General features: G+C 37.7%; 1 protein-coding gene across 2 annotated transcripts in view; it reads left to right on the top strand.

Moving 5' to 3' along the window:
• The window catches only part of sclt1 (sodium channel and clathrin linker 1), a 33,906-nt gene that overhangs the window by 781 nt on the left and 7,694 nt on the right, over nucleotides 1-25,431 (top strand). For both annotated transcript variants that reach the window (XM_061909230.1, XM_061909219.1), the window contains 12 exons: nucleotides 1,093-1,160; nucleotides 5,687-5,739; nucleotides 5,848-5,920; nucleotides 9,637-9,692; nucleotides 9,950-10,085; nucleotides 14,560-14,682; nucleotides 16,600-16,665; nucleotides 17,031-17,101; nucleotides 17,228-17,318; nucleotides 19,122-19,213; nucleotides 19,346-19,523; nucleotides 20,058-20,156. In XM_061909230.1, coding sequence (XP_061765214.1) covers nucleotides 1,093-1,160; nucleotides 5,687-5,739; nucleotides 5,848-5,920; nucleotides 9,637-9,692; nucleotides 9,950-10,085; nucleotides 14,560-14,682; nucleotides 16,600-16,665; nucleotides 17,031-17,101; nucleotides 17,228-17,318; nucleotides 19,122-19,213; nucleotides 19,346-19,523; nucleotides 20,058-20,156 — 1,106 coding nt within the window. The remainder of the gene's footprint in view (nucleotides 1-1,092; nucleotides 1,161-5,686; nucleotides 5,740-5,847; nucleotides 5,921-9,636; nucleotides 9,693-9,949; nucleotides 10,086-14,559; nucleotides 14,683-16,599; nucleotides 16,666-17,030; nucleotides 17,102-17,227; nucleotides 17,319-19,121; nucleotides 19,214-19,345; nucleotides 19,524-20,057; nucleotides 20,157-25,431) is intronic.

Consider the following 25,431-nt stretch of genomic DNA (forward strand, 5'->3'; position numbering starts at 1 on the left):
TTATTATGTGTTAGCTTCAGAATAACAATGTTACTAAAAAGAATAAGATACTTATTATACGCTAAAAATGTTAGTCTAACTTAAAAATGCGCAGATTTAGTTGTATTCAGTGTTAAAAAATATTGGTAACTTTAGTATGGGGGAACATATTCGAAGTAACACATATTTAATTAAGAGTTATTTGGACACTATGGAACCATATAAGGGTTAGGGTTACTAATAAGCAATAATTCTGAGGTTATAAGGGAAGACTCTTAGTTAATGGCTTACTGCTTGTAAAATAAGGCCATGCAGAGAAAGGCATTAATAAGTACTTAAAAATTACTAATTAAGAGCCAATATGTTACGAATTTGCATATTAACACGCAACTAATTAATGGTGAATATGTTCCCCTTATCAAAGTATTACCAAAATATAATATGGCTCTCACGGAAATAAGTTTTTAAAATATTTGGCTTTCATGGCTCTCTCAGCCAAAAAGGTTCCCGACCCCTGCTATACAGTGTACATCCATGACTAAACTCCTGACTAAACTAATACCACAACTTGGTTTACTATTTATAAAATATAATAATGTGTTAGGTTGATTGGCAACACTAAATTGGCCCTAGTGTGTGAATGTGAGTGTGAATGTTGTCTGTCTACCTGTGTTGGCCCTGCGATGAGGTGGCGACTTATCCAGGGTGTACCCCACCTTCCGCCCGATTGTAGCTGAGATAGGCGCCAGCGCCCCCCGCAACCCCAAAAGGGATTAAGCGGTAGAAAATGGATGGAATAATGTAGGGTTACCTGCAACTTGAAATAGGCCACCCGGCCTGAATCCACACTTCCCTCGCCAAACACCTTCGTTTCCCAACCCTCACGCTTGGATAAATAGGCCTTGATGCTATCTATGTAGTGTTGGGAGACTGTTTTGCAGTTAGATCGCGTCCAAATTTGCAGAGTGCGCGAGATTGGTGAAATGCTTACAACAGTAGTAGTCGCCACTTAAGAGGTGAGCCATGTACGTTGTAACTAATTAGTGACTGCCAAAGGTTTTTTTGTCCACAAGGTTTACAAAAAAAATACGGGTAATGCTTCTTTTTTTCCAGTCCACAGGCTTAACTCTGCTCTGAGCCAGTATCAGCATGGGGAACATGCTCCAATCAAAACAACTGAGGTACAAAGAACCTAGCACCACACCTACACCCACGTTATATTTGTTAATGGTAATAGTTTCAATTCCATTTAAAGTTTTAAGTCAGGGGTTTGCATACAATGTCCATTGCTCAGATGATAAACTTGTATGATGACTGAACTATGCTGATAGCAACCTAACCTAACCCCCCCAACCTCCTCCACATCCCATCCCCCCGGATTGTAAAAAATTCACTGTATTTACTCTGATGATTTACTTGTATTATGATAGATTGATAGATAGATAGTACTTCATTGATTCCTTCAGGAGAGTTCCCTCAGGAAAATTAAAATTCCAGCAGCAGTGTACAGAATTGAGATCAAATTTAAAGAGTAAATAATTGGGGTATAAATGGAAACAAAATAGAAAAATATTACAATGAAAATAAATATAAAAAGCAACAATGAGAATACAAATATAACAGTAAAATAAGAATATAACAAGAGAAACTAGGCAGTAGTGACCATGTTATGAAAAAGTTTTGCACTGTTATTGTTTTGCATCTCCTGTCATCATAGTAGCTCCCTCCTCCCCAGAGAGGAGTTGTGCAGTCTAATGGCGTGTGGGACAAAGTAGTTTTTTTAGTCTATTAGTCCTGCACTTGGGATCAAGAAGTTTAGCACTGAACAAGCTCCTCTGGCCACTGATAACGGTATGCAGAGGGTGACTGGCACCATCCATGTTGCTCACTAGTTTTTCCACAGTCCTCGTCTCGGCTACTGTCACCAGTGAGTCCAGTTTTATTCCGATCGTAGAACTGGCCCGCCTGATCAGTTTCTCCAGTCTGGAGCTGTCCTTCTTGGATGTACTGCCCCCCCAGCACACTACGATGTAGTAGAGAAAACTGGCGACTACATACTGATAGTACCTCCACAAGAGTTTTTTACAGATGTTGAAGGAGCGCAGCCTCCTCAGGAAGTACAGCCTGCTCTGTCCTTTCCTGTACAAGTGGTCCGTGTTAACAGTCCAGTCCAACTTACTGTCCACACACACCCCGAGGTACTTTAATGAGTCCACGGTCTGTACCTCGACTCCCCTTGATCACAATAGGTTGTGAACCTATTGTGATGATAATATAAATTTGTACCATGAATTGAGTAACGTGGACCCTGACTTAAAGTTGAAAAACGTATTCGGGTGTTACCATTTAGTGGTCAATTGTACGGAATATGTGCTGTACTGTGCAATCTACTAATAAATCAATCAAAAACTCATCATCATAGTCATGAATGTTGAGGTGGTATTTGCCAAGGTGCATGTATGCAGAGATGGGTAGTGTAAAATCAAAATAATGGGAGGGACACTTCGAACGACATAGAATGAGGGCATTTAGTTTGAAACTTGTGAAACAAAATACTAAAGGCCTGATTTTCTAAGATCCAAATACTTAAAAAGCATGTGCAGTTTACAAAATAGCATGTGTAATTAATAGGCATGTTGCATGTGATCTACTAACACTTCATGTACAATTCAAAAGTGGTGCAAACTGCCTTAGTTAAATGACGATTTTGCGTGCATCACCAGGGAGACACATTAATTTATTGCACATATATATACCTACTCAGTGGCCTTTATACCTGCTCAGTGGCCTTGTGGTTAGGGTGGCCGCCCTGAAACTGGAAGATTGTTTGATTGATTGATTGATTGATACTTTTATTAGTAGATTGCACAGTACAGTACATATTCCGTACAATTGACCACTAAATGGTAACACCCGAATAAGTTTTTCAACTTGTTTAAGTCGGGGTCCACGTTAATCAATTCATGGTACAAATATATAATATCAACATAATACAGTCATCACACAAGTTAATCATCATAGTATGTACATTGAATTATTTACATTATTTACAATCCGGGGGGTGGGATGAGGAGCTTTGGTTGATATCAGTACTTCAGTCATCAACAATTGCATCAACAGAGAAATGTGGACATTGAAACAGTGTAGGTCTTATTTAGTAGGATATGTACAGCCAGCAGAGAACATAGTGAGTTCACATAGCATAAGAACAAGTATATACATTAGAAGTACATTTGAGTTGTTTATAATCCGGGGAGATGGGATGTGAATGGAGGAGGGTATTAGTAAAGTGTTGAAGTTGCCTGTAGGTGTTGTTTTAGAGCGTTTTTTAAGGAATATAGAGATGCACTTACTTTTATACCTGTTGGGAGTGCATTCCACATTGATGTGGCATAGAAATAGAATGAGTTAAGACCTTTGTTAGATCGAAATCTGGGTTTAACGTGGTTTGTGGAGCTCCCCCTGGTGTTGTGGTTATGGCGGTCATTTACGTTAAGGAAGTAATTTGACATGTACTTCGGTATCAAGGAGGTGTAGCGGATTTTATAGACTAGGCTCAGTGCAAGTTGTTTTACTCTGTCCTCCACCCTGAGCCAGTCCACTTTGGAGAAGTGGGTTGGATTGAGGTGTGATCTGGGGTGGAGGTCTAAAAGTAACCGGATTAGCTTATTCTGGGATGTTTGGAGTCTAGATTTGAGGGTTTTGGAGGTGCTGGGGTACCAGGAGGTGCAAGCGTAATCGAAGAAGGGTTGAATGAGAGTTCCCGCTAGAATCCTCAAGGTGCTTTTGTTGACCAGAGAGGAGATTCTGTAGAGGAATCTCGTTCTTTGGTTGACCTTTTTGATCACCTTGGTTGCCATTTTATCACAGGAAAGATTAGCCTCTAGAATGGAACCTAGGTAGGTGATCTCATCCTTCCTGGTGATAACAATGTCACCCACTTTTATAGTGAGTTCAAACCTCTGGCGGAGTCATACCAAAGACTATAAAAATGGGACCCGTTGCCTCCCTCCTTGGCCCTCAGCATTAAGGTTTTGAATTGGGGGTTGAATCCCCAAAATGATTCCCGAGCGTGGCCACTACTGCTGCTCACTGCTCCCCTCACCTCCCAGGGGGTAAACATGGGGATGGGGCAAATGCAGAGCATAATTTCACCACACCTAGTGTGTGTGTCACGATCATTGGTACCTTAACTTTAAAATATATGTTATGCTCCTAGCTGTGGTATTTTGCTGTGTTTTCAAACAAGCAGGAGACAAGTACCCCTGTAGAAGCAGACGTGAAGTGCATCTACATTCACACAACTGAAGGTGCATGGGAGGGAGGCTGTGCTGAAGATAAAAAAAATGCATAATTCAAGACGTTTTTATCGTATAGGATATATGTTAGTAAGATATGTTATATGTGAAAAAATGAATGTCATTAAACATATTAAATGACACCAAAACGCAGGAAATGTATTAATTTTAATTAGCCCCTAACTAAGCAGTTATGAAATTATAAAAGGATGTTGCTGAATGAACCATGTGTCTGATATTTGTTTTTTCTGATCGACCATATATGTTAAAACATACAAGTAGGATGGAGGAATCTCTGTCTGTGTGTCTTTGCAGTGCCAGTACTCTTCTCTCACAGCCGTGTGTGGAACTGTGTCAGTTTGCATGTCCTTTTCAAACATGCTAAATAAAACGCAAAATACTGCCCCTAAAAACGGGGATGAGTGTTGATACTTCACATTGCGTGTACTGATAATGTATTTGCATTTTCCCCTCAATGTATTGTGGGTGTTTTAATGGTCAGCATATATTCTGCATATTTAAGGGAACCTTCACCTTTTGGGGAATTTTGCCTATCATTCATAATCCTTATGTAAGACAAGCCCACGTTTGCGTCATTTAGTGTCTTTCTTGCTATTTCCGGGTCTAAATTAGCTGGCAGAGTTGACCAACTTATCAGATTAAGTGCTCATCGTTCTACTATCAAGGTGAGGGGCATTATTTATGATCTAGAATAAACTTCCACAAGCTCCCAGGAGAGAAAGCAGCTCACCAACCGATGATGACACAAGCTACAGTAGTTACCTCTCTATGACTGCGGCACTGCTATAAATAGTTTTTCTGCATTAGGGCTTATAATAACAATATCACTGATACTTGGTTAATATACAGGTCACAAAATGTAAATAGAGTATTGTTGGCGCTTTTTGGATCGTTAATTAAAGGGCATTACAGTATGAGCGGGGTAGAGGACCTCGCATTGGCTTCATTGTAGGCGGACTGTTATTTAGGTTTATTCAATAGTTAGAATGCATTATGCATGTCTTTCATAATGATTGTGAACCTTGGGAAAACTTCGCAAAAAAGTGCAGTTCCCCTTGAAGACAGTCGCAAAATAAACTGCAAGCCTTATTCTGCTCACTTAAAAGACACAATCCACTTTGCACATGTTTAGTAGATCAGCTTTGCGTGTGCTAACAAGTTTGCACATGCAAATGAATCTTCACAAAATGAATATTAAAACATTTATGCATAGGGAGTGTATGCAAAGTATCTGGCTGCAACTGTATGTAGTATTGATGTGACATATGCAAGTATGCTTAAAAAAATGGTATGTCGGTTTATTACTGAAGGGAATAATGTATAATAAAAAAATATTTTATTTGAAAGTGATTCACCTCTAATCAATTTTCTTGTCTCATATGAATCAGATTGAAGGGGAACAGAAGGCTGATTTTGCTTCTCCCTGGCTCTCAGATAAAAGGTCTGACAAGTCATTTTGTTTCATTAAAATTGCTGCACAGAGTCTAGTAACACACTTTTATGATATGAAATTAACAACATGTTTCAAGATGTTTTTTGTTTGTTCCAGTGTAATGGCTCCATTGATTGCTCAGTATGATCGGCACATTGATGAGATGAGTGAACAGCTGCAGAAATACCAGGTGACGAAAATAAGATGATGGTTCATAAAATGAGGCTGTCAAAGTTAGATTGGACCAAAACTAAAACTAGAAGTGTGAACTTACTGCTCTAATCATGGTTTGAAGTAGTTACAATTACATAATCAATCTTTAAATAATTGGATATTTCTTCATGTATTACAACTTATCACTAAAATCAGTCCCTCCAGGATTTTTGTAATGGTTGCTGCCTAAAATACCTAAATTCTCTAAAGTATTTTTCAGAAAGTCGCCATGTTTAGATTTTAACAAAATTATTGATATTCAAAATAATATCAACATTATTATTAATTATTCATATAAATACTATGGAATTGTTGGGATTTTATGCATTTTTTTATCAGTGTGTTAAGTCTTTCTTGTAACATTAGCCTGCAAAAGCACAGGATTTTAACAAACATTGGAAAACAAATACCGTATTAATGTGTTTCTCGTTTTCTACTCAAAATACTTAGAAGGAGACACTGGATGGCAGTAAAAGCACATACTCAGAGTTCATTGTCAAAACACTGCACTGTTTTTTTCCATCCATCAATTTTCTACCGCTTATTCCCTTTCGGGGTCGCGGGGGGCGCTGGCGCCTATCTCAGCTACAATCGGGCGGAAGGCAGGGTACACCCTGGACAAGTCGCCACCTCATCGCAGGGCCAACACAGATAGACAGACAACATTCACACTCACATTCACACACTAGGGCCAATTTAGTGTTGCCAATCAACCTATCCCCAGGTGCATGTCTTTGGAAGTGGGAGGAAGCCGGAGTGCCCGGAGGGAACCCACGCATTCACGGGGAGAACATGCAAACTCCGCACAGAAAGATCCCGAGCCTGGATTTGAACCCAGGACTGCAGGAACTTCGTATTGTGAGGCAGACGCACTAACCCCTCTGCCACCGTGAAGCCCTGCACTGTTTTTTATTCTTTATAATTAGTCCATGCATCCATTTCCTACCGCTTATTCCATTTGGGGACACGGGGGGGTGCCGGAGCCTATCTCAAATAGTGACAATGAATTCTCATTATAGAAAGAAACACCACCAAAAGCTTCTTTTTTATATGCTGTCTGCTCTGTTGTTCACAAGTTGCAGACATTTTTGACATGAAAAGTGTTTGTCCATCTTAAACAATTATTGAGGGCAACACGGTGAAAGAGGGGTTAGTGCATCTGCATCACAATACGAAGGTCTTAAGTTCGCTCCTGCGCTCTGGATCTTTTCTGTGTGGAATTTTCATGTCCTTCCCATGACTGCGTGGGTTCCCTCTGGGTACTCCGGCTTCCTCCCACTTCCAAAGACATGCACCTGGGGATAGGTTTTTTGGCAACACTATTATTGTTCTTAGTGTGTGAATGTGAGTATGAATGTTGTCTGTCTATCTGTGTTGGCCCTGTGATTAGCTGGCGACTTGTCCAGGGTGTACGCCTACGCCGCCTTCCGCCCGATTGAAGCTGAGATAGGCTCCAGCACCCACTGCCAACCCGAAGGAACTAAGTGGTAGAAAATGGATGGATGGATGGAAACAATTATTGATGTTCAACACATTTACACACACAAACATTAAGATAATTTGTTGAACTGTTGAAAGCGATCTTAAGCGCAAATCTTTGTTGGTAAATGACAAATGACGAGAGATTATCATCACTCTACAACATCTATGTTTCGTCATGTAAATGCTGCTTCTTTGCTAGGTCGGAATTGCAAATTCAAATTTGTTCTTAGTTATTTTACCCTGTATAAAATAAATGTTGAATAAAAATGTAAATACATGTAAAGTATGACATAAATGTTGTATACACCAAATTACAGCAGTTGTTATGTCTGTTGTAGTACAGTAATTTAGGTCTCAGTTGTGGGAGAATGACAAATATATGTACGTTTTAATTAGACAATTAAAGTGTGACTTTAAACGTTGCTCAGAGACAAATGACACGGATTGGCCATAAATGTGCGGAGAAGTCGTGGGAATTGGAAAAAGTTGTGAGGCTGCGCATCATTCTTGGGGATTGTTTAAATGTGTGTGAATTATATATGAACTAGAGATGCGCGGATAGGCAATTATATCATCCGCATCACCAAAGTCGTCATCCACCCGCCGTCCACCCGAACCAACATTTTATTAGTACTGTACCCGCCCGCTGAAATACATCAGAGGTTGTCCGCCTTTACCACTCACAGAGTTATTTAAACCTGTTTCACAGAGTAATGATGATTCCCGCGATTATCCAATTGCATTCATCCTGATGACAAGAATATGGGCGTGCTGTGAAGCCATTGCCTTAGACAGCTTCAACAACATGTACGAACCGATTGTTGGTCCGGCAACATGTTGTGTACAGCTTCCGCAACTACACGTTCAAGATTGAAAGGCATACTGGGTGATACGGAGTACACTGATGGTTGTGATATAAACAACTTTAACACTTACTAATATGCGCCAAGCTGTGAAGCCACACCCAACAAGATTGACAAACACATTTCGGGAGAACATCCTCACAGTAACACAACATGAACGTAACACAACAAATACCCATAATCTTTTGTATCCGTGACACTTCCTGAATATATTTTACACCCCCGCGCCCCCAGCCCCGCCAACCTTACCGACGCACGGGGGGAGGTGGCAGGGTTTGCTGCTAGCGGGGTGTATAAAATAGTCAGGAAGTGTCATGAATACAAAGGATTATGGGTATTTGTTGTGTTGCGTTTATGTTGTGTTACTGTGAGGATGTTCTCCCGAAATGTGTTTGTCGTTCTTAATTGGTGTGGCTTCACAGCGTGGCGCATATTACTAAGAGTGTTAAAATTGTTTATATCACAACTATTAGTGTACTCTGTGTCACCCAGTATGCCTTGCAGTCGTGTGCATGTTGCCGTGGAAGCCACACACAACATGATGCTGGACTGACAAGCAGATCGTACATGATGTAGAAGGCGACAAAGCCAATGGTTTCATAGCACGCCCTAGTACATATTATCTGGGTGACTACCGGCAGTCATTCAGGAGAATAATAGCGTCTCTTATTGTCTTCTTTGCTTTATGACACGGGTCTTAAATGTCACTTTGAATGGCAAAGGATACCGATCACAGAACCATGCATATCAAATATTTCCGGATGGTTCAACCGCCACCCGCCCGGATCTAATTAAAATCAATTTTTTCGTCATGTCAACCGCCTGACCCGCGGTTTACCCGCGGACGAGACCGCAAACCGCGCATCTCTAATATGAACTCTTTATCATTGCTTGTTTTTATTATTCAACGTTTTCAAAGAATAAACTTTACCAATCTTGACCTGCAATAGATTAATATGAGGTATAAATGTTGTTTTAATTTGATTCTATTCATGATGTAATTTACTCGTTTTTAATCTTCTAATTAGCCTGCGGTAAAATCCAGTTGGTGTGATCCATTTCAAGTGAGCAGTAGAGGGCGCCAATTCGACACATATCATGACCTGATGGGCGAATAGATTAGCGCTAAGGCCATTTAAATATTAACATTTGTTCCCCCTCATGCTTGTGGTACACCCTAAAGAATCCCGCCTGTGCAATTGCCCATGTGCCTCATAGATAAAGCTGCCACCGCATGAAATAAAGAGACACATGTAAATGTATATTCTTTCATGGTAATGAAGGGGGAAGATGATATTATTCTATTTTCGCATTTGTAAGTATTTCCCTCTTCTGTCTATGTCTACAGGCGTCCATGGCCGATGTCAAAGCCAAATTGGAAAGTGTTGTCCAAGAGAACGAGAGGTATTTGTAAATGTATATGTTCGTTTTTGTGCAATTGGAAAACAATATGCAGTAATACGCTATTTATTGTTTGGTTTAGTAAATAGATGCATGGTTTAGTAAAATACAGTATAGTAATCTTGGCCTGTTTGTTACATTTTCATTACAGTGAAAATTAGTTATTTGAGATTAATACTCTCTTTCATTAGAGTGTAAAATGGGTTGGTTCATTATTATATAGTATAGAATATTATATAATATTTCATTCTTGCTTTTAGACTCCATGCAGAACTGAGGGAATCAGTGGAGAAGCAGCTTGAGTCACCATCCAAGACGACTGCAGTGGAGTTGAGCACAGTGGAGGACGAAGCAGTCATTCTAAACCTCCAAGAACAAGTCAAGCTGTCTGAACAGGTCTGAATGTTTCATATCTGGTTTGACTCGCAGCAAACAACTTGAAGCAAAATCAATTTAATGTTAGTGTTGCACGATTGTGGTCAAAATAATAAACATAATTATTTTTATCCATCCATCTATCCATCCATCCATCCATTTTCTACCGCTTGTCCCTCTTGGGGTCGCAGGGGGTGCTGGAGCCTATCTCAGTTACATTTGGGGAGACCCCCGGGTACACCCTGTACAAGTCACCACCTCATTGTAGGGCCAACACAGATGGACAGACAACATTCACTCTCACATTCACACACTATCAATAGTAAAATCCGGATTATTAGTCACGATTATTTATAATGTTTTGTAAAACACAGTGTTTCCCTCAGGTCAGTATTCTACTTGTAGTGGTGGGAGCTTGTGAACATGACATCATCATGTAATTTGTAATTAAAGGGGAACTAATAAATACTAATAAAAAACAAAAACATAAAGATATATTTTTAAATATATGTATAACATATCGTCTATTGTCAAACTATTTCAAGGGGAACTGCACTTTTTTTTTGGAATTTTGCCTGTCATTCACAATCTTTATGTAAAACACGGTCATAAATGTTTTTCTTATTTTGTGTATTTTAACCAGTGAATAAATGCGATCAAAAGTCTGTTTACAATGGAGCCCATGGGAGTCACTCTATTTTGTCTATAAAGCGTTCTAAAACATATACAATCACCTCCAATAAGGTTTTATAGACATGCTATAAGTATATATGTAATGTAGTAATGGGCACATTTATAATAACATGTAATATTCATGCATTTCGCTCATTTTAGGCATTCATTTTAAAAACACATCACAATGTTCACTTTTTCTTTCAACATCACTGATTACTATTTACTGCATACATCATGAGAGACAACATAAATAACTCACTGATAGGATGTTCATATATTTCCGTTTGGATGACGAATGACTCATAATCCTTGCGAAGAAAAAGGGGGTGGAACCAAGTGCAGACCAAGCAACTTTTTGTTTGTTTCTGCCATTTCTGGGTCTAAGGGTGAGAGGTATTATTTATGATGTAGAATAAACTTTCACAAGCTCCAAGGAGAGAAAGCAGCTCACCAGCCGAAAATGTCAAAATAGCCAGACAAGCTAGTTGTCAGAGGTATTTGTTGTCGAACCCCAAGATGCAGAGATGGAGGCAGGCATTGGATCTGAAGACATGATTTGATATAAATAATAGAACAAGAACAAACAAAAAGCACGCACATGGGCGGAATAACAAACTAAGGGAGCTAGCACTGGGGGCTAGAAAAACAAAAAGGAACTTTAGCATGGAAGCTAGTGGAAAACAAACAGAAACACTGGAAATAGCTAATGCTAACAGAAACAGCTTACCGCTATGACGACCAGGACTAAACGTAGCACGGCAGGTAGTAGCTGTAACAAAATGACAAGACAGGTAGCACGACAAGTGTGACATGTGGCAACGACAATGCCATACAATGATCCAGCAACTGACACAAGACAAAGCAGATACAAATAGGAGCGGGCTGATTGGCAACTGGTGTGGCCAGGTGCCAATCAGCCGCAGCTGAGGAGGAACACAGCACTCAGGTAACAAGACAGGAAGCTGACAAAATAAGAGCACTAGACAGGAACTAAAGACAGGAGATACTAAACACAGAGGAAACAGACAAATGCAGAGGAAAAAACTAAAACATAGAGAAACTGTCAGGGGAAAGTCTGACACTAGTTAGCTCCTTTTGATCATGGCACTGCTATAAACAGTTTGTTTGCGGTAACGCTTATAATAACAATATCGCTGATACTTGGTTAATATTCAAGTCCCAAAATGTAAATGGAATAATGTTGGCACTCTTTGAATGGTTAGTTACAGGGTTCTTCTTGGGCAAAATAGAGAACCTCCCATTGGCTCCATTGTAAGCAGAATTTTATTTATGTTTATTTACTGGTTAGATTGCATTAAAAAAATACATTTTTCGTCTCCTCCTTTCATAATGGTTGTGAACAATAGGCAAAATTACAAAAAAGTGCAGTTCCCCATTAAATTGTCTGATAAAAGAAGAAATGTTATACTTATAACACTGATTTTATGTTATACTTATATGTTATACTTAAATGTTATACTTATATTCAAAGACAAATCTGTGTGTTTATGTTTTTTGTTAGAACTGTATTGACATTTTAGCTTTTTATTATTACATGACACCTTTAGATCCGGGATATTCAACTAAATTGTATTAGGGGCCACATTTCCAGAAAGGTAAGGACCGGGAGGGCAACCTTTTTCCTTTACTTTTTAGTCTTATTTGTGTTTCTTAGCCATTGGGCCAGGTCCCATTGTTGGGCCGTGTGCACCGTCTAAAGATCCGGCAAAGAATATATTTTTCTCAGCTGTGGTCTGTGTTAAATATGGTGAATAAACACATCGTCTATTCCGGTTCACAACTTTTAATCAACTGTTCCACAGAGGAAAAACCGGAAACACTTTACACTTCCCGCCCATCAACACTGTGCATGCGTTAACCCAGTATCCCACCCATAAACAATGCACATGCATTAACCCAGTATATGGAGAAACATGTTAACAGTCTGTACGGGCCGCAGCGGGACTCAACTGTAATAGCCCGTTTCCATCACCTGTGGCAGTGATGACAATATCAAACAAACAAAAAGTCTGGCGCTAAAGTCATAGAAGTTTCTTAAGTGAAAAAAATTATAACCAAAGTGGTGAACATGTATTTTTATTTGCACTTGAATTTTAATGAAAGTTAATCTAAGAAACATATATTATGGTATTTATTATTCATTTAGTTAAAATGTATTTATCTTAGTGCTGCTTAATTGTATGTAACTGTTCATTACATCAGTTTGTGAGTCCTATCTTCTGCTGTATAACTGATTAGTATTCATTTTTGTTATCAGCTTGACTCAAGCCGTAATATTTTTTTGTGATTAATGCATGGTTTGATATCATTTGACAAATGTATCCTGGTAAACTGTAAGGTAAATATAAATTAATGAATAAAATCAAGAGTAGCATTACTAAATCAGTGTTAATATTTGAATGGGCCCAGACCTCTTTGTTGTAGAAAAATTGGGCCCTGAGGTCCTAAAGGTTAAGAACCCCTACTCTACAGTAGACATTTGATTTTGGACAATTTATTTTGTCAGAGTTGTGTTTTTAAGGACATTCTGCACAAAAGCTAGTTAAAATCCTTCTCTATGATAGCGCTCTTGTGGTTATTTTAACTGAATTTGCAGGCCACCATTTGAATAGCCTAAATTATGAAAAAGAAAGGAAATAAAATGGAACCATGAGAAACACTACTAGTACTTGTCGCTATAATAGTATAAGTTAACAAATGACTACTGATTGCTGAAGGAAACGAGCTACAGCTACATCTTAGTTACATAATCACATTATGAAAAAATATTATAACTGTCAATAAGGAAAGGACTTAAAGGGGTGCCTTTAGGAACACCTCCGGTATGTAAATCACAAGTTTGGACCCCACTGTTCTATGTTTGCTTGCAAGGTTAAAATGACAATGCAAGGATGTGTTTGCAGTGGTCCAAGTTTGTCTCTACAGCAGTAACACCATAGTGTTCTTAGGAATTTGATGATAAAATTTCTATTTACCAAGTTTTGAACTAAACTTAATGGCCGGTATGGTGTTATTCCTGGGCAGGGTTTGGCCCCCGGGCCTCAAGTTGAATAGTCCGGTTTTGATCCATTTTTGATGATTTTTTTTGGGCGTCATGAAAAAAAGCCATGTTCCGCGGCTGGCCCACGTTATCTATTGAACACTCTTGCATGACTTAGTTATTCGGATCTGCAAGAATGTTTGAACTCGGCTGAAAAGTGTCTCAAGACTCGATTTAGCTTGATTGTGCTGCTCTTGCAGCTCCAAAGAGACGAGCAGAACAATTTGTTGTGGAGGTGTCGACGCCTTTCGCCGTCGAGTAACAGCGGTGCAATCTTTAATGCATGCCGAGTTGGTCGGTATGGTCATGGAGCTGTTTACTTATACACTTTGGCCTTTTGGGGCTTTGCGTGAAATTAAGACAAGCTGCTGGGGCCTGTGAAAGTGCCTTATCTGATTACAGCGTAGCCTGCTTCAAAAATGTTTGCCGACAATCAACCTCATTTAATCGTGGCAGCCAAAATCATGATTGTGATTAAAATTCGATTAATTGTGCAGCCCTATTGTATGTTTTTGAAAATAGACCTGGTAATATTGAGATAATTTCGCTTTATGGGATGAATGACCACCTTCATGTGCAGTTTTCTTTAAACATCTCAGACATGAGACAAAGCTCTTAACATCTTATCATATCTTATCGCAATATAACCTACCTGCAGTGAATTTGTGCTATCCAAAGAGTGTCAAATGTAATTTTTCCCTTTCTACATCCTCATGTACTGTTCACATTACTTGAAATGCTCTGTATGTAATTGAGTAGGAGCGGATGCAGGCAATGGAGTTGTGGCAGACCGCAGTACTGGAGCTTGATCAACTCCAGGAGTTCTACCAAAAGAGTCTCACTGATGGACAGAATGCCGATGCTAAGGAACAGCAGCTCAAGGTAGTGTTCATAGAATAACATGCAAAGTCAGCATATCTGCTGCTCGATTAATGAACAAATGAATTATTGGAAGTTGGAAAAGTGTTCCTATACTTTTAATTTACTGCATTTATAGCTGTCTGCCATGTTAAGCTGTCCCGATCCTATATTGATATCGGTCCGATGTCAGCAAAATAACAACTGTAGGATGATCGACTTGCCTGTGAAATGTGTGATATAATCTCAGATACAACCAGTCTGGCAGCGTATTCAACTGTGCAAAGTTATACAACCAGTTAATATTTAAATGTCCAGTAAGCACACAAACATGGTGTTTTCTTGTATTTTTGTAAATTTTACACAAGGTATACATGGGAGTTTATAGATTACTTGGAGTTAGCAACTACACAACAGCTAAGCACACAATGGCACACAAACTATACAGTACATACGTAATAAGCGTCCTTAATTGAACAAATGCAGTCTAAAACAGCACATTTGTAATATAAACGATTATCAAATATTAACAGTTGCCTCTTATTCACACGTACAAATTCTCTAAAGCAGAAAGAAGCGCATTAGAAAGTATCAAGTAACAAACATGTCCAAATTATTCAACTTACTGCATCATGAGCTTAACTTTGTGAATTATGGTGGCTACTAAGTGTTGCCAAAACAATAACCACACTACTTTAAAAGACGGCATGAGTACATTCCAGATGGCTAAAATAAATTGGTTACTGTTTTTTATACCTACCATTGTTCTCTGTTTAGTGAATTTTTCCTCCTCAAATCTTTTCTAACATTTCACATTGGGAAATGTATATATATATATATATATATATATATATATATATATAAAAATAAACAAGAGCATTATATTATATTATATTCTTATATTTTCCCAATGTATATATATATATATATTTTCCCAATGTATATATATATATATATATATATATATATGTATATATATATTACTCTGCCCTCCCTGAATGTTGAAATTTAATTTTGCCACAATGTAAAAAAACAATAATAATATAAAAATAATACACAACATACATTTAACCAACAATAGAGCTTCTTATACTTTTGTTTTATTGTGCGAATGCATGTTGATGACACATTCAATCAATAAATCAACCAAAGTTTATTTATAGAAGGGCTGCACAAGCCACAACGACATCCTCGGCTCAGATCCCACATCAGGACAAGAAAAAACTCAACCCAATGAGAATTAGTCTTATTTCCCGCACTTGTCTGGAGGCTTCGGTTCCAGATGCTGGATCAAGTTTGTTGTGCTGCCGCCTTTTTGAAACAATCTTTGCAGCGTGCAGTTATTTCTTCCACGCCTGTTGCCACAAAAACAAACACTTTTCTTTTCTTAGGAACAAATGTCTCGCTCTCGTTGGCACTAGCATTACACATGTTTTGCTATGTGTGCCGCTAAGGAAGTAAGGGGACTGTGCAAGCTACGGAAGATCCTGTGGGGCAAAAAGTATCCCAGAGCGAGAGGAGAATTATTTAAATATTAAAAAATTGTCTTTAACAAAACCTCAAATATATTGATACGATAGATATATCGCCCAGGCCTACATACTGTATGTCTAGCTTGTGTGCTGTTGTGTGCTAAGCTGTTGTGTAGCTGCTAGCTCCTAGTGGCCTATAGTCTAAAATGTTTACATTTTAGCAATGACTTGACTAAAATACAAGAAAAGACCAACTGTGTGTGCTTGTGGTAGGACATTTAGATGTTAATAATTAGCTGTCCATTGTTGCACAAGTAAACACGCTGCAGGGCTGCTTGCATTGGAGATTATATTTTAAATGCAAGCAAGCCTAGATACTTGTTTTTAGATGTTATTGGACATGTATTAATATCGCCTCGAGATACTCCTCGCTTTTACCAAACATTACGACTCATTTATCTCTTGACAGGATCGGATTGTGCAGTGCCACCAGAGTTCACACAAACTCCAAGGGTCCAACCAGGAACTACAGTTGGTATGTCTAAATGACGCAAAACAAAGCAACACACCCAAATTAGTTATTTAAAAAATATACACTACAGCTTGAGGCCAAAGTTTCAAACGCATGATTTGTCAATTAACTCTACACAAAAACAAACATGCACGCACAATGTAGCGACTTGACTGGTGAATAAACAACAGTGATGGTGAGTAACTCTATCTTCAGGTAATACATTTTTAATGAGAGGAGAGGATGTAAAGACTTTTTCAGTATGCTGAGTTAAAACAGATAACATTATTGTCGATGGCTTTAAAAGTCTGCAGAAATTCAACAGTCAAGAAAGTACACTTGGAATCATGCCGCACAAATGGCAATCTTGTGTATCTTGTCACACACAGACCAACCAGCAACTTGTGAAGACTGTGACTGAGCAGAGCACAGAGATTGAAGGACTACATAGCCAGCTCAGGTAAACCCTTGATCAATGGTTGACGGTGTGTTCCCTTCATCCCTGCATAATATGCAGTAGGATAATCACGTAAATGATTTACATTATTGACTATGAGTTAAACCTTCTTTCACTCTCGGGTTGTAGATTGAGCAAAGCTGATCTTAGAACTGCCACAGGCAAAGTGGAAGAGTTGACCAAACAGCTGCAAGTTTTTCAGCACCAACTAAAGAGACAGGTAACTAATTATTTTTCTCTTGCTAAGAAGTAGCAAATGTAGGAGATAGGAATGTTCTGATCAGGATTTTATCTTCCCAATTCATTAGTGGGATCGGCTGATACCAATACTGATGATATGTATTAAATGGTCATTTTTCAATTTATTTATGGTGATTGCTATTGACAGTGTAACAATATCAACACAATATTAAAATAGTTCCTTGTTCTCTTGTATTACATACTCTGCATTTGTTTGAGCAAAACAAAGTCAATAGCACGATAACTACATGACGTACTTCCTGAAGAAATTACGTGCTCCAATGCTGAAACTGAACTGAAATGCGGATGGGATGTGGAATGTAGAAATTGTTTGAACGTTAACATGGTTCAAATGTTGAAATGGTTTAAATGTTCAAATGATTTTGATGTTGAAATGGTTTGAATGTTGAAGAACTGATGCTAAACTGAAATTCCAATGGAATGTAGAAATTGAAAGTTGAAAAACTTTAAGAATAACATTTTTGAGAGGTGAAGAGCAGAAAATGAACTGAAATGTACTATGAATCTTGGAATGCTAAGTGTTTTGGTATAGTTATAAGCTTTAGCATCCCCCAAGAAGTTACAAAGTAACATAATATATAAATATTTGCTCTAAATATATCCCATTAGCTAAAATACTGGCATAAAAAGTTAACATGCTAATAGAAAATGAGCCAGCATATTTCTAAGATGGCGCCAATTATTGAAATCTGTAATTATTCGGTTAAAATTTACTAAATTACCTGAAATACTAGCATGTTAACATTTTATGATAATTGATAGCAGTGGAACAGCGAACAAAGTTCCAAGATGGTAGCAAGAAACAAAATCCATGTTTATTACGTTTGAAAGTACAAAACAAGCTTAAATGCTTGTTAGCTGGTGCTGCATCGCTTCTGAGCTGCTGAAAGTTAATTCTAGATTGTAAATCCTACCTCACATGGATATTAGGAGGATTTAGCCATAAATCGAGAAGTTTTTCATCTTTGACATATAGCCAGGGATGGAGAGAAAGACCAGACAAGACCGAACTTTTCTTTTCAAACAATTGTGTGGATTATGATTATTTCTTCATCAAAACGGGAAAGAAGAACAATTTATCAGTCAGCATCCCAGTAAGAGCAGACATTGTACATGAAGTAATTGTTTTAGTATAATTGTAGTTTGCATTTCTTGTTTAGCACTTAGCAATACTGCTGCATGATGTTAATGTTACACTTAATTTGGATTTGTTTGGCACCCAGCTTCTAAAACTTGGAGCTCATCCTCTTTATACTCAGGCTCAAAAATAAGATATTTTTTTGTCATCATTTGTCCCAAAGTAATCGTTATTAGCACTCACAAAGTCTGCATGATGAGCATGTTGTTGCTGGCAAAGGGATCTGTGTTTCCCTCTCATTCGTCACGGATCACGTACATGGCTTGCTCACTATCTCTCAAAATGGCTCGAGCATCTCCGTGAGATTTATGTTATTTTTATCATATCTAATTACTCGCAAACTTTGCAAGTTTTTTGGCATTATGAATCCATTAGTCAATTCAAGATAGACACAACTTGTTTTTACATTATACTGGTACTTTAATCACCATGTGTTAAAAAGCAGAGGTAAGTTCCATCTACTGTTTAAAGTTGTAATGACAAGCTATATTCACACATTGAGTCCCATTAAAGTATGTTTATAAACAGTGTAAAGGTAACAGTTAGCACCAAATCATGACTCACTCGTTAAACGTGTTATATTATATGGAAATTGATCTTAAGGCCAAGCAAATATGCATTTAGGAGGAAGATGTGGTTGCGGTTCAAAGACGAGAAGAAGCAGCACAGAGACAAATCCAACAGCTTCAGTCAACCATCAGCCAGCAAGAAGCAAGGTGCGTACATCAAAACCTTTGCCTGATATAGCTTATAAATCTGACTCTATTCATTTCAAATGTGCTGCATTCTTGCTTTTTTTAGGAAGATCATTTATGAAGGTCAGCATGTGTTTGTTTTTCTATCCTTAGGCTCAAAACAACGTCTCGGGAGGCAGTGGGTGTCCGAGGAGAGCAAACCGTGTTGGAGAAAACAGCAAGCAGCCTTAAGGCCCGATGTGCTACCTTGGAACAGGAGAAATATGAGGCTCTTGATAAAGTCCGAGAGAGTGTGCAGGTGGCTGAGGAAGCAGTGCTGCAGAAGAATGAGGTAATCTCTTTTTTTATTGAATGTATAGACACCGAAAAGGATTAAAGTTGGGCGTGTCCCAATGCAACTTTTTCACTTCTGATACGATAACAATATTGGATACTTGAGTACTTGCCGATACATACGTATATTAATCAGATACTGTATCAGCACAAATCACAGTAGATACTTTATTATTTTGTAGTGTGGAATGTTGGAAAGTGTTTGATCAAGTGAAATTACTCAGAAAACATGGTGAACATGAAAAACACTAACCTTATGACAGTGGAGTGGCATGATGATTTGACACTTAGTGGCCACAATAATGTATGAAGGTAAGCTCATGACGCATTAAATTATATGATGCAGACATGTTTGTTACACAAAACTTTCTAATAGGCTTCTGCTTTGGAGACTTAGGGCCTGATTTACTAAGATCCACACACCATGTGGTGAACAGCGTTTGCATTCTCTAATATAGTGTGTAAGTGTACTATTAGTGGTCGTGGCACCTTTCTCATCAAACTACTTGTGATGATTGTTGTTCTCCTTCAGGCGGTGCTAAAAGAGAAGCAAATGATAGAAGAGCTCGAGCAGACAAAGAAAGTCATCCAACAGCTGATCCACGATGCTGCTGTGCGCACCAGAAAAGAGGTAGGACATTTTCTAGTTGCTTCCTCAAGCAAAACAATGTTGTGTTCTTACTGCAGGTGTTAATAACCATATCTCTTAATCATTTGCTTGTTGTTATTCTCTCAAAATAATCTTAAAAATCTGTCTTTTTTTCATCTCTAAATGTGATAAAACGCACATTTAACTACTCAAAATGTGTAATAATTCATCCATCTAAGGCAGGGGTCTCAAACTCATTTTACCTGGGGGCCACTGGATGCAGAAACTGGGTGAGCCTGGGCCGCAAGAAAAGATTTCTTAAAAAATCTAACATGCACTTTTTAATGAATTCACTTTCTATGAATGGCTTTCCCGCCTTAGCAACATACTTGCCAACCCTCACGATTTTTCCGGGGGACTCCTGAATTTCAGTGCACCTCCCAACAATCTACCGGTGCAACCATTTTCCCGAATTTGTCCCAATTTTCACCCGGCCGATATTATTAAGGGCTGCCTTGACTGCACTGCCTTTAACGTCCTCTACAACAGTGGTTCTCCACCTTTTTCCTGTGAACATTTTTTTAATTCAAGTACCCCCTAATCAAAGCAAAAAATTTTTGGTTGAAAAAAAGAGATGAAGAAGTTAAATACAGCACTATGTCATCACTTTCTTTTTTATTAAATTTGATAACAGTGCAAAATATTGCTCATTTGTAGTGGTCTTTATTGAACTATTTGGAAACAAAGATATAAAAATAACTAAAATCTTGTTGAAAAATAAACAAGTGATTCAATTATAAATAAAGATTTCTACACATAGAAGTGATCATCAACTTAAAATGCCCTCTTTGGGGATTGTAATAAAGATCTATGTGGATTCATGAACTTAATTCTAAACATTTCTTCACAAAAAAAATAAATCTTTAACATCAATATTGATGGAACATGTCAATAAAAAGTCTAGCTGTCAACACTGAATGTTGGATTGTTGTATTATTTTTTCACAGTTTTTGTATTATTTTTTCAGAGTTTATGACCTTACATTCATATTTTGTTGAAGTATTATCTAATAAATGTATTTATAAATTATTTATGTATTGCTGCTATTTTTTAGAATATTAATAATAAATCTCACTTTTCCCTTGGTTCGCGCACCCCCAATAAGAGGACTACTGCTCTACAACATGTCATCGCGCACACTTTTACGTCACACAACCAAAGAGACGGCACTGAAACATGTCGTGTGAGACTTCTGCAGAACTATGTAAGTGGTTACAAGACGTACTTGGTCAACAGCCATACAGGTCACACTGAGGGTGGCCGTATAAACAACTTTAACACTGTTACAAATATGCGCCACACTTTGAACCAACACCATACAAGAATGACAAACACATTTTGGGAGAACATCCGCATCCTAACACAACTTAAACACAAGAGAACAAATACCTAGAACACTTTGCAACCCTAACTCTACCGGGCTACTATACACCACCTCATCCGATACAAGTAGGGAGGGTGGGGATGTGGGGGGTTGGTGTTAGCGGGGGTGTGTATATTGTAGCCCGGAAGAGTTAGAGCTGCATGGGATTCTGGATATTTGTTCTGTTGTGTTTATGTTGGGGATGTTCTCCTGAAATGTGTTTGTCATTCTTGTTTGGGGTGGGTTCTCAGTCTGGCACATATTTGTAACTGTGTTAAATTTAAAGTTTTTTTTAGTTTTTTTTTTTACGGCCACTCTTACTGTGACCTGTGTGGCTGTTGATCAAATATGTCTTCACAGCAAGATGCAACATATACCGGTAACTGGGCTTGCACGGTGTCTATACAGGATGCAGAGGGCGCTAAAGGCAGTACCATTATGGCACCCCCTGAATGTTGTTGATTGGGTAAAATTCGACAGGGATTTCAAGAGAATGGATGCCCTGAAATTTCAGGGGACTCCCGGGAGAATTGGGAACGTTGTGAAAGTATGACGCTTTCAAGCGCCATTAATATTAAACTCGCGGGCCGCATAAATAATAAAATGTCATATCAAAGTGCGGGCCGCAAAGTAACATCTGGCGGGCCGCATGTTTGAGACCCTTGATCTAAGGCAACAGGATTTAATTTCGGTACAAGTTTCCTATCAGTATCAGGTGGGATTGTTTAACTTGCATGCAATTGGTCATTTTATTTCCTGATCCGATGACCCAATACCGTAAAATCTAAAAAAATAAATTGCACCAGTCGAAATAAAAGAGCTCCATCAAAACTTAAAATAGTTAAATAATAAATTAACTCTCAGCCTAGGTCTATATGGTAAGGCGTTTGGGTCCGGACGCGGACAATAATCTGCCAGTTAGTGATCCCTGCATTAAGCAACAAGACTGAAAGTAACAATTGTGAGTTTTTAGCATATAATTAGTAAATATGTAAAAATGTAGCTATACAACATTTATCCTAATAACATTTTGACACTAGCATATTGCATTGATTTAACAAAAAATATATATATTTAGAAAATAAATAATACAGGTAACAGGAATGTGCTTGTTCTTCACATGATTTGTAGAGCGTTTGAAAGATAAACAACTTTCTGTGGACCATGTGACTTGTAAATTGATAGTGTTCCACATTTTTCAGGGGGTGGGGGTCATGCGTTAGTGTAGCAGGACGGAGTGAAAACGCAGTGACAACACTGACCATGCAGCTGGAAAGTATTAACAGCGCTTCACTTTTTCCACATTTTGTTATGTTACAGCTTTATTCTAAAATGGAATAAATCATTTTTTTGTCCTCCTACACACAACACCTGGGAAAACAATGGGAAATTTTTTTTTTTTGTATTTAAATTTTTTTGCAAATTTATTAAAAATTTAAAACTAAGAATTATTCACAGCCGTTGCCATGAAGGTCAAAAGTGAGCTCAGTGTATCCTGTTTTAACTGATCATCCTTGACATATTCCTTCAGTGTAATTGGAATCATCTTGTGGTAAATTGATTAGACATGAATTGGAAAAGCCCACGCCTGTCTATATCCGGTCTTACACTTGACAGTGCATGGCAGAATTTTAGGTATTGTGTGTATAATTTTGAGGACATAAATGAATTATTTACATTTTGGAATTAGGTTGTAACATAACAAAATGTGGAAAAAGTGAAGCGCTGTGAATATTTTCTGAATGGACTGTATGTAAGTGTACGTTTTTTTAAATACAATAAAGAATAGTTGTAACTTGGGATGTGAAATAACACAAATATGTCACAAAATATACATTATAGATTATTTTTGAAATATATTTTTAAAGGATTTTAATTTTATATTTCACGGTATAGTCTAGTTTCAAGAAGCAGGGACAAGCAACTGACATTTTTGCAGTGTTCAAAGTAGTTTTAACTCATATTTTAAATTGTATCAATGAACTATTCATTTAAATCAAAGTGCAAGACATTTTTATTATTTAAAATGTATTTTACATGTATTACATTTATTTATAACCTCCATTGGTAAACAAACGGCAGTGATTCTGATACAAAATCAGTTAAGCAAACCTCGGTGTTCAATGCTCTAATTGTTTTTCATGATCAATCTATTCAACTGATAAATCCTTCTAATCCTGCAAAGCTGACTCTCATTAGTAACGAGCTGCACTTCAGCAAGTGCCATGCTTTAGGAGAAATGCTCTTGACAGAGTGCCTCCTTATCAGCAGGGTTATTCAAATATATTCCTACTGCAGAGTGTCTAATACTCCAATCGGATGCAGCTATCAAGCATTTCTAGAGAATGCAAATAATTCAGACATTCAAATCATCAGTCATTTTAGGCTTATTTTATGGCAATCTTATGCTCAGTTACATTTGTGCACATTTTTACTGTTGCCATGATTGTATCTATTTTTTGTCATTTTTATTTCAATGACAATGGCTATCACTTCCTACGCAATGCGTGGGGAAAAAAATAACGCCATTACATTGGCTCGGCAACATTTAATTAAATAAATGACAAAGTGATCAATTTTCTCACTACTTTACATAAAATACAATAATTCACAATACTGCCAATGACAAAGTGCACTTTTTGTGTTATGCTGCAGATTTCATTTAAGTGAAGTGCCTTGTTTGAATAATGAACATTTATTAAAAATTGACCCATTGGAATCAAGTGCGATTTAAAAAAAATTAAAATAATTCTACATAACACCACTCAGGTCGTGTGATGTAGACAATATAAATGGCTCTAAATTTGGCAGACCACAGAGCTTTTAATACTATCGTTATATCACATATTGATGACAAATTATTGCGGTGTACCGCAAAATTGACAGCGAAAAGTGAACGGATGCCACGTCAAAGCACTTTAGTGTCCTAACTATGAACTATTGAGCCTCCAGATTGCAGCAAAGCCACTTGTAAGTCAGCAATCCTCGCCTTATGGCAGCAAATACATGAATTTTCCTACGAATCTCATTCCCAGAGAATGAGGAATAGCTAAACATGCAACATTACAAACCGTAGGGGGATATGCCATCCACAAGCTAAAGGTCTTGAATGTAAACAAATATAGGCGGATAGATACAAATAACGACAGGAATGATACCAAGTAAGTTAACAGTACCTGTACCGGTCAGTGGTGTGATTGATATTTTTTATTATTTAAAATCTGTTGTTTTTGTTATTGTCTACAAATTCTGGAAATGTTTGATTATCCCAATAGTCAACATTATGTATTATTCTCACTGACCTTTTTTGCAAGAGTTAGTGAATAAGTGTACTTTTTAGTTGTTTCCCCATATTTCTACACAATGACTCAGATATGGTAACAACAGGGAGCAGTATAGAAATGTAGTGTGTTTTTTAGTCCAGAACATATTTTGCTTTATTCATTATTAAAGTATGTATTGCCACGTTCGGATGTATATTTTTTATATGAAATTTCCATCTAATTTGATGATCAATTATTACACCTAAGAATTTCACTTATTCTACCTTTTTATTATCTGTTCTATCTTTTTGTATTTGTGTTTGACTTTCTCTTCTGCTGTTACCAAACAGCATTATTTTAGTTTTACTGAGATTAGAAAATAATGTTTTTGTTTAACCATCTCTTTAATTTATTAATTTATTTTGTTATTAACTTTAATAGCTGCTGTGTGTTTTCTCCTGAACAAAATGCGATCGTGTTGTCTGCAATTAATACTAACTTGAAGTTCTGTGTAACTTTACATTTGTCAGTTCTATACAGATTGAAAAATTTTGGTACAAGTATTGATCCCTGGGGTACACCGCAAGATATATTTAGCGCGGTAGCCTTGTGTTCGCTTAGCTTTGCGCAG

Source organism: Nerophis ophidion, linkage group LG01 (genome assembly GCF_033978795.1).
Source record: "Nerophis ophidion isolate RoL-2023_Sa linkage group LG01, RoL_Noph_v1.0, whole genome shotgun sequence".
Classification (NCBI taxonomy): Eukaryota; Metazoa; Chordata; class Actinopteri; order Syngnathiformes; family Syngnathidae; genus Nerophis; species Nerophis ophidion.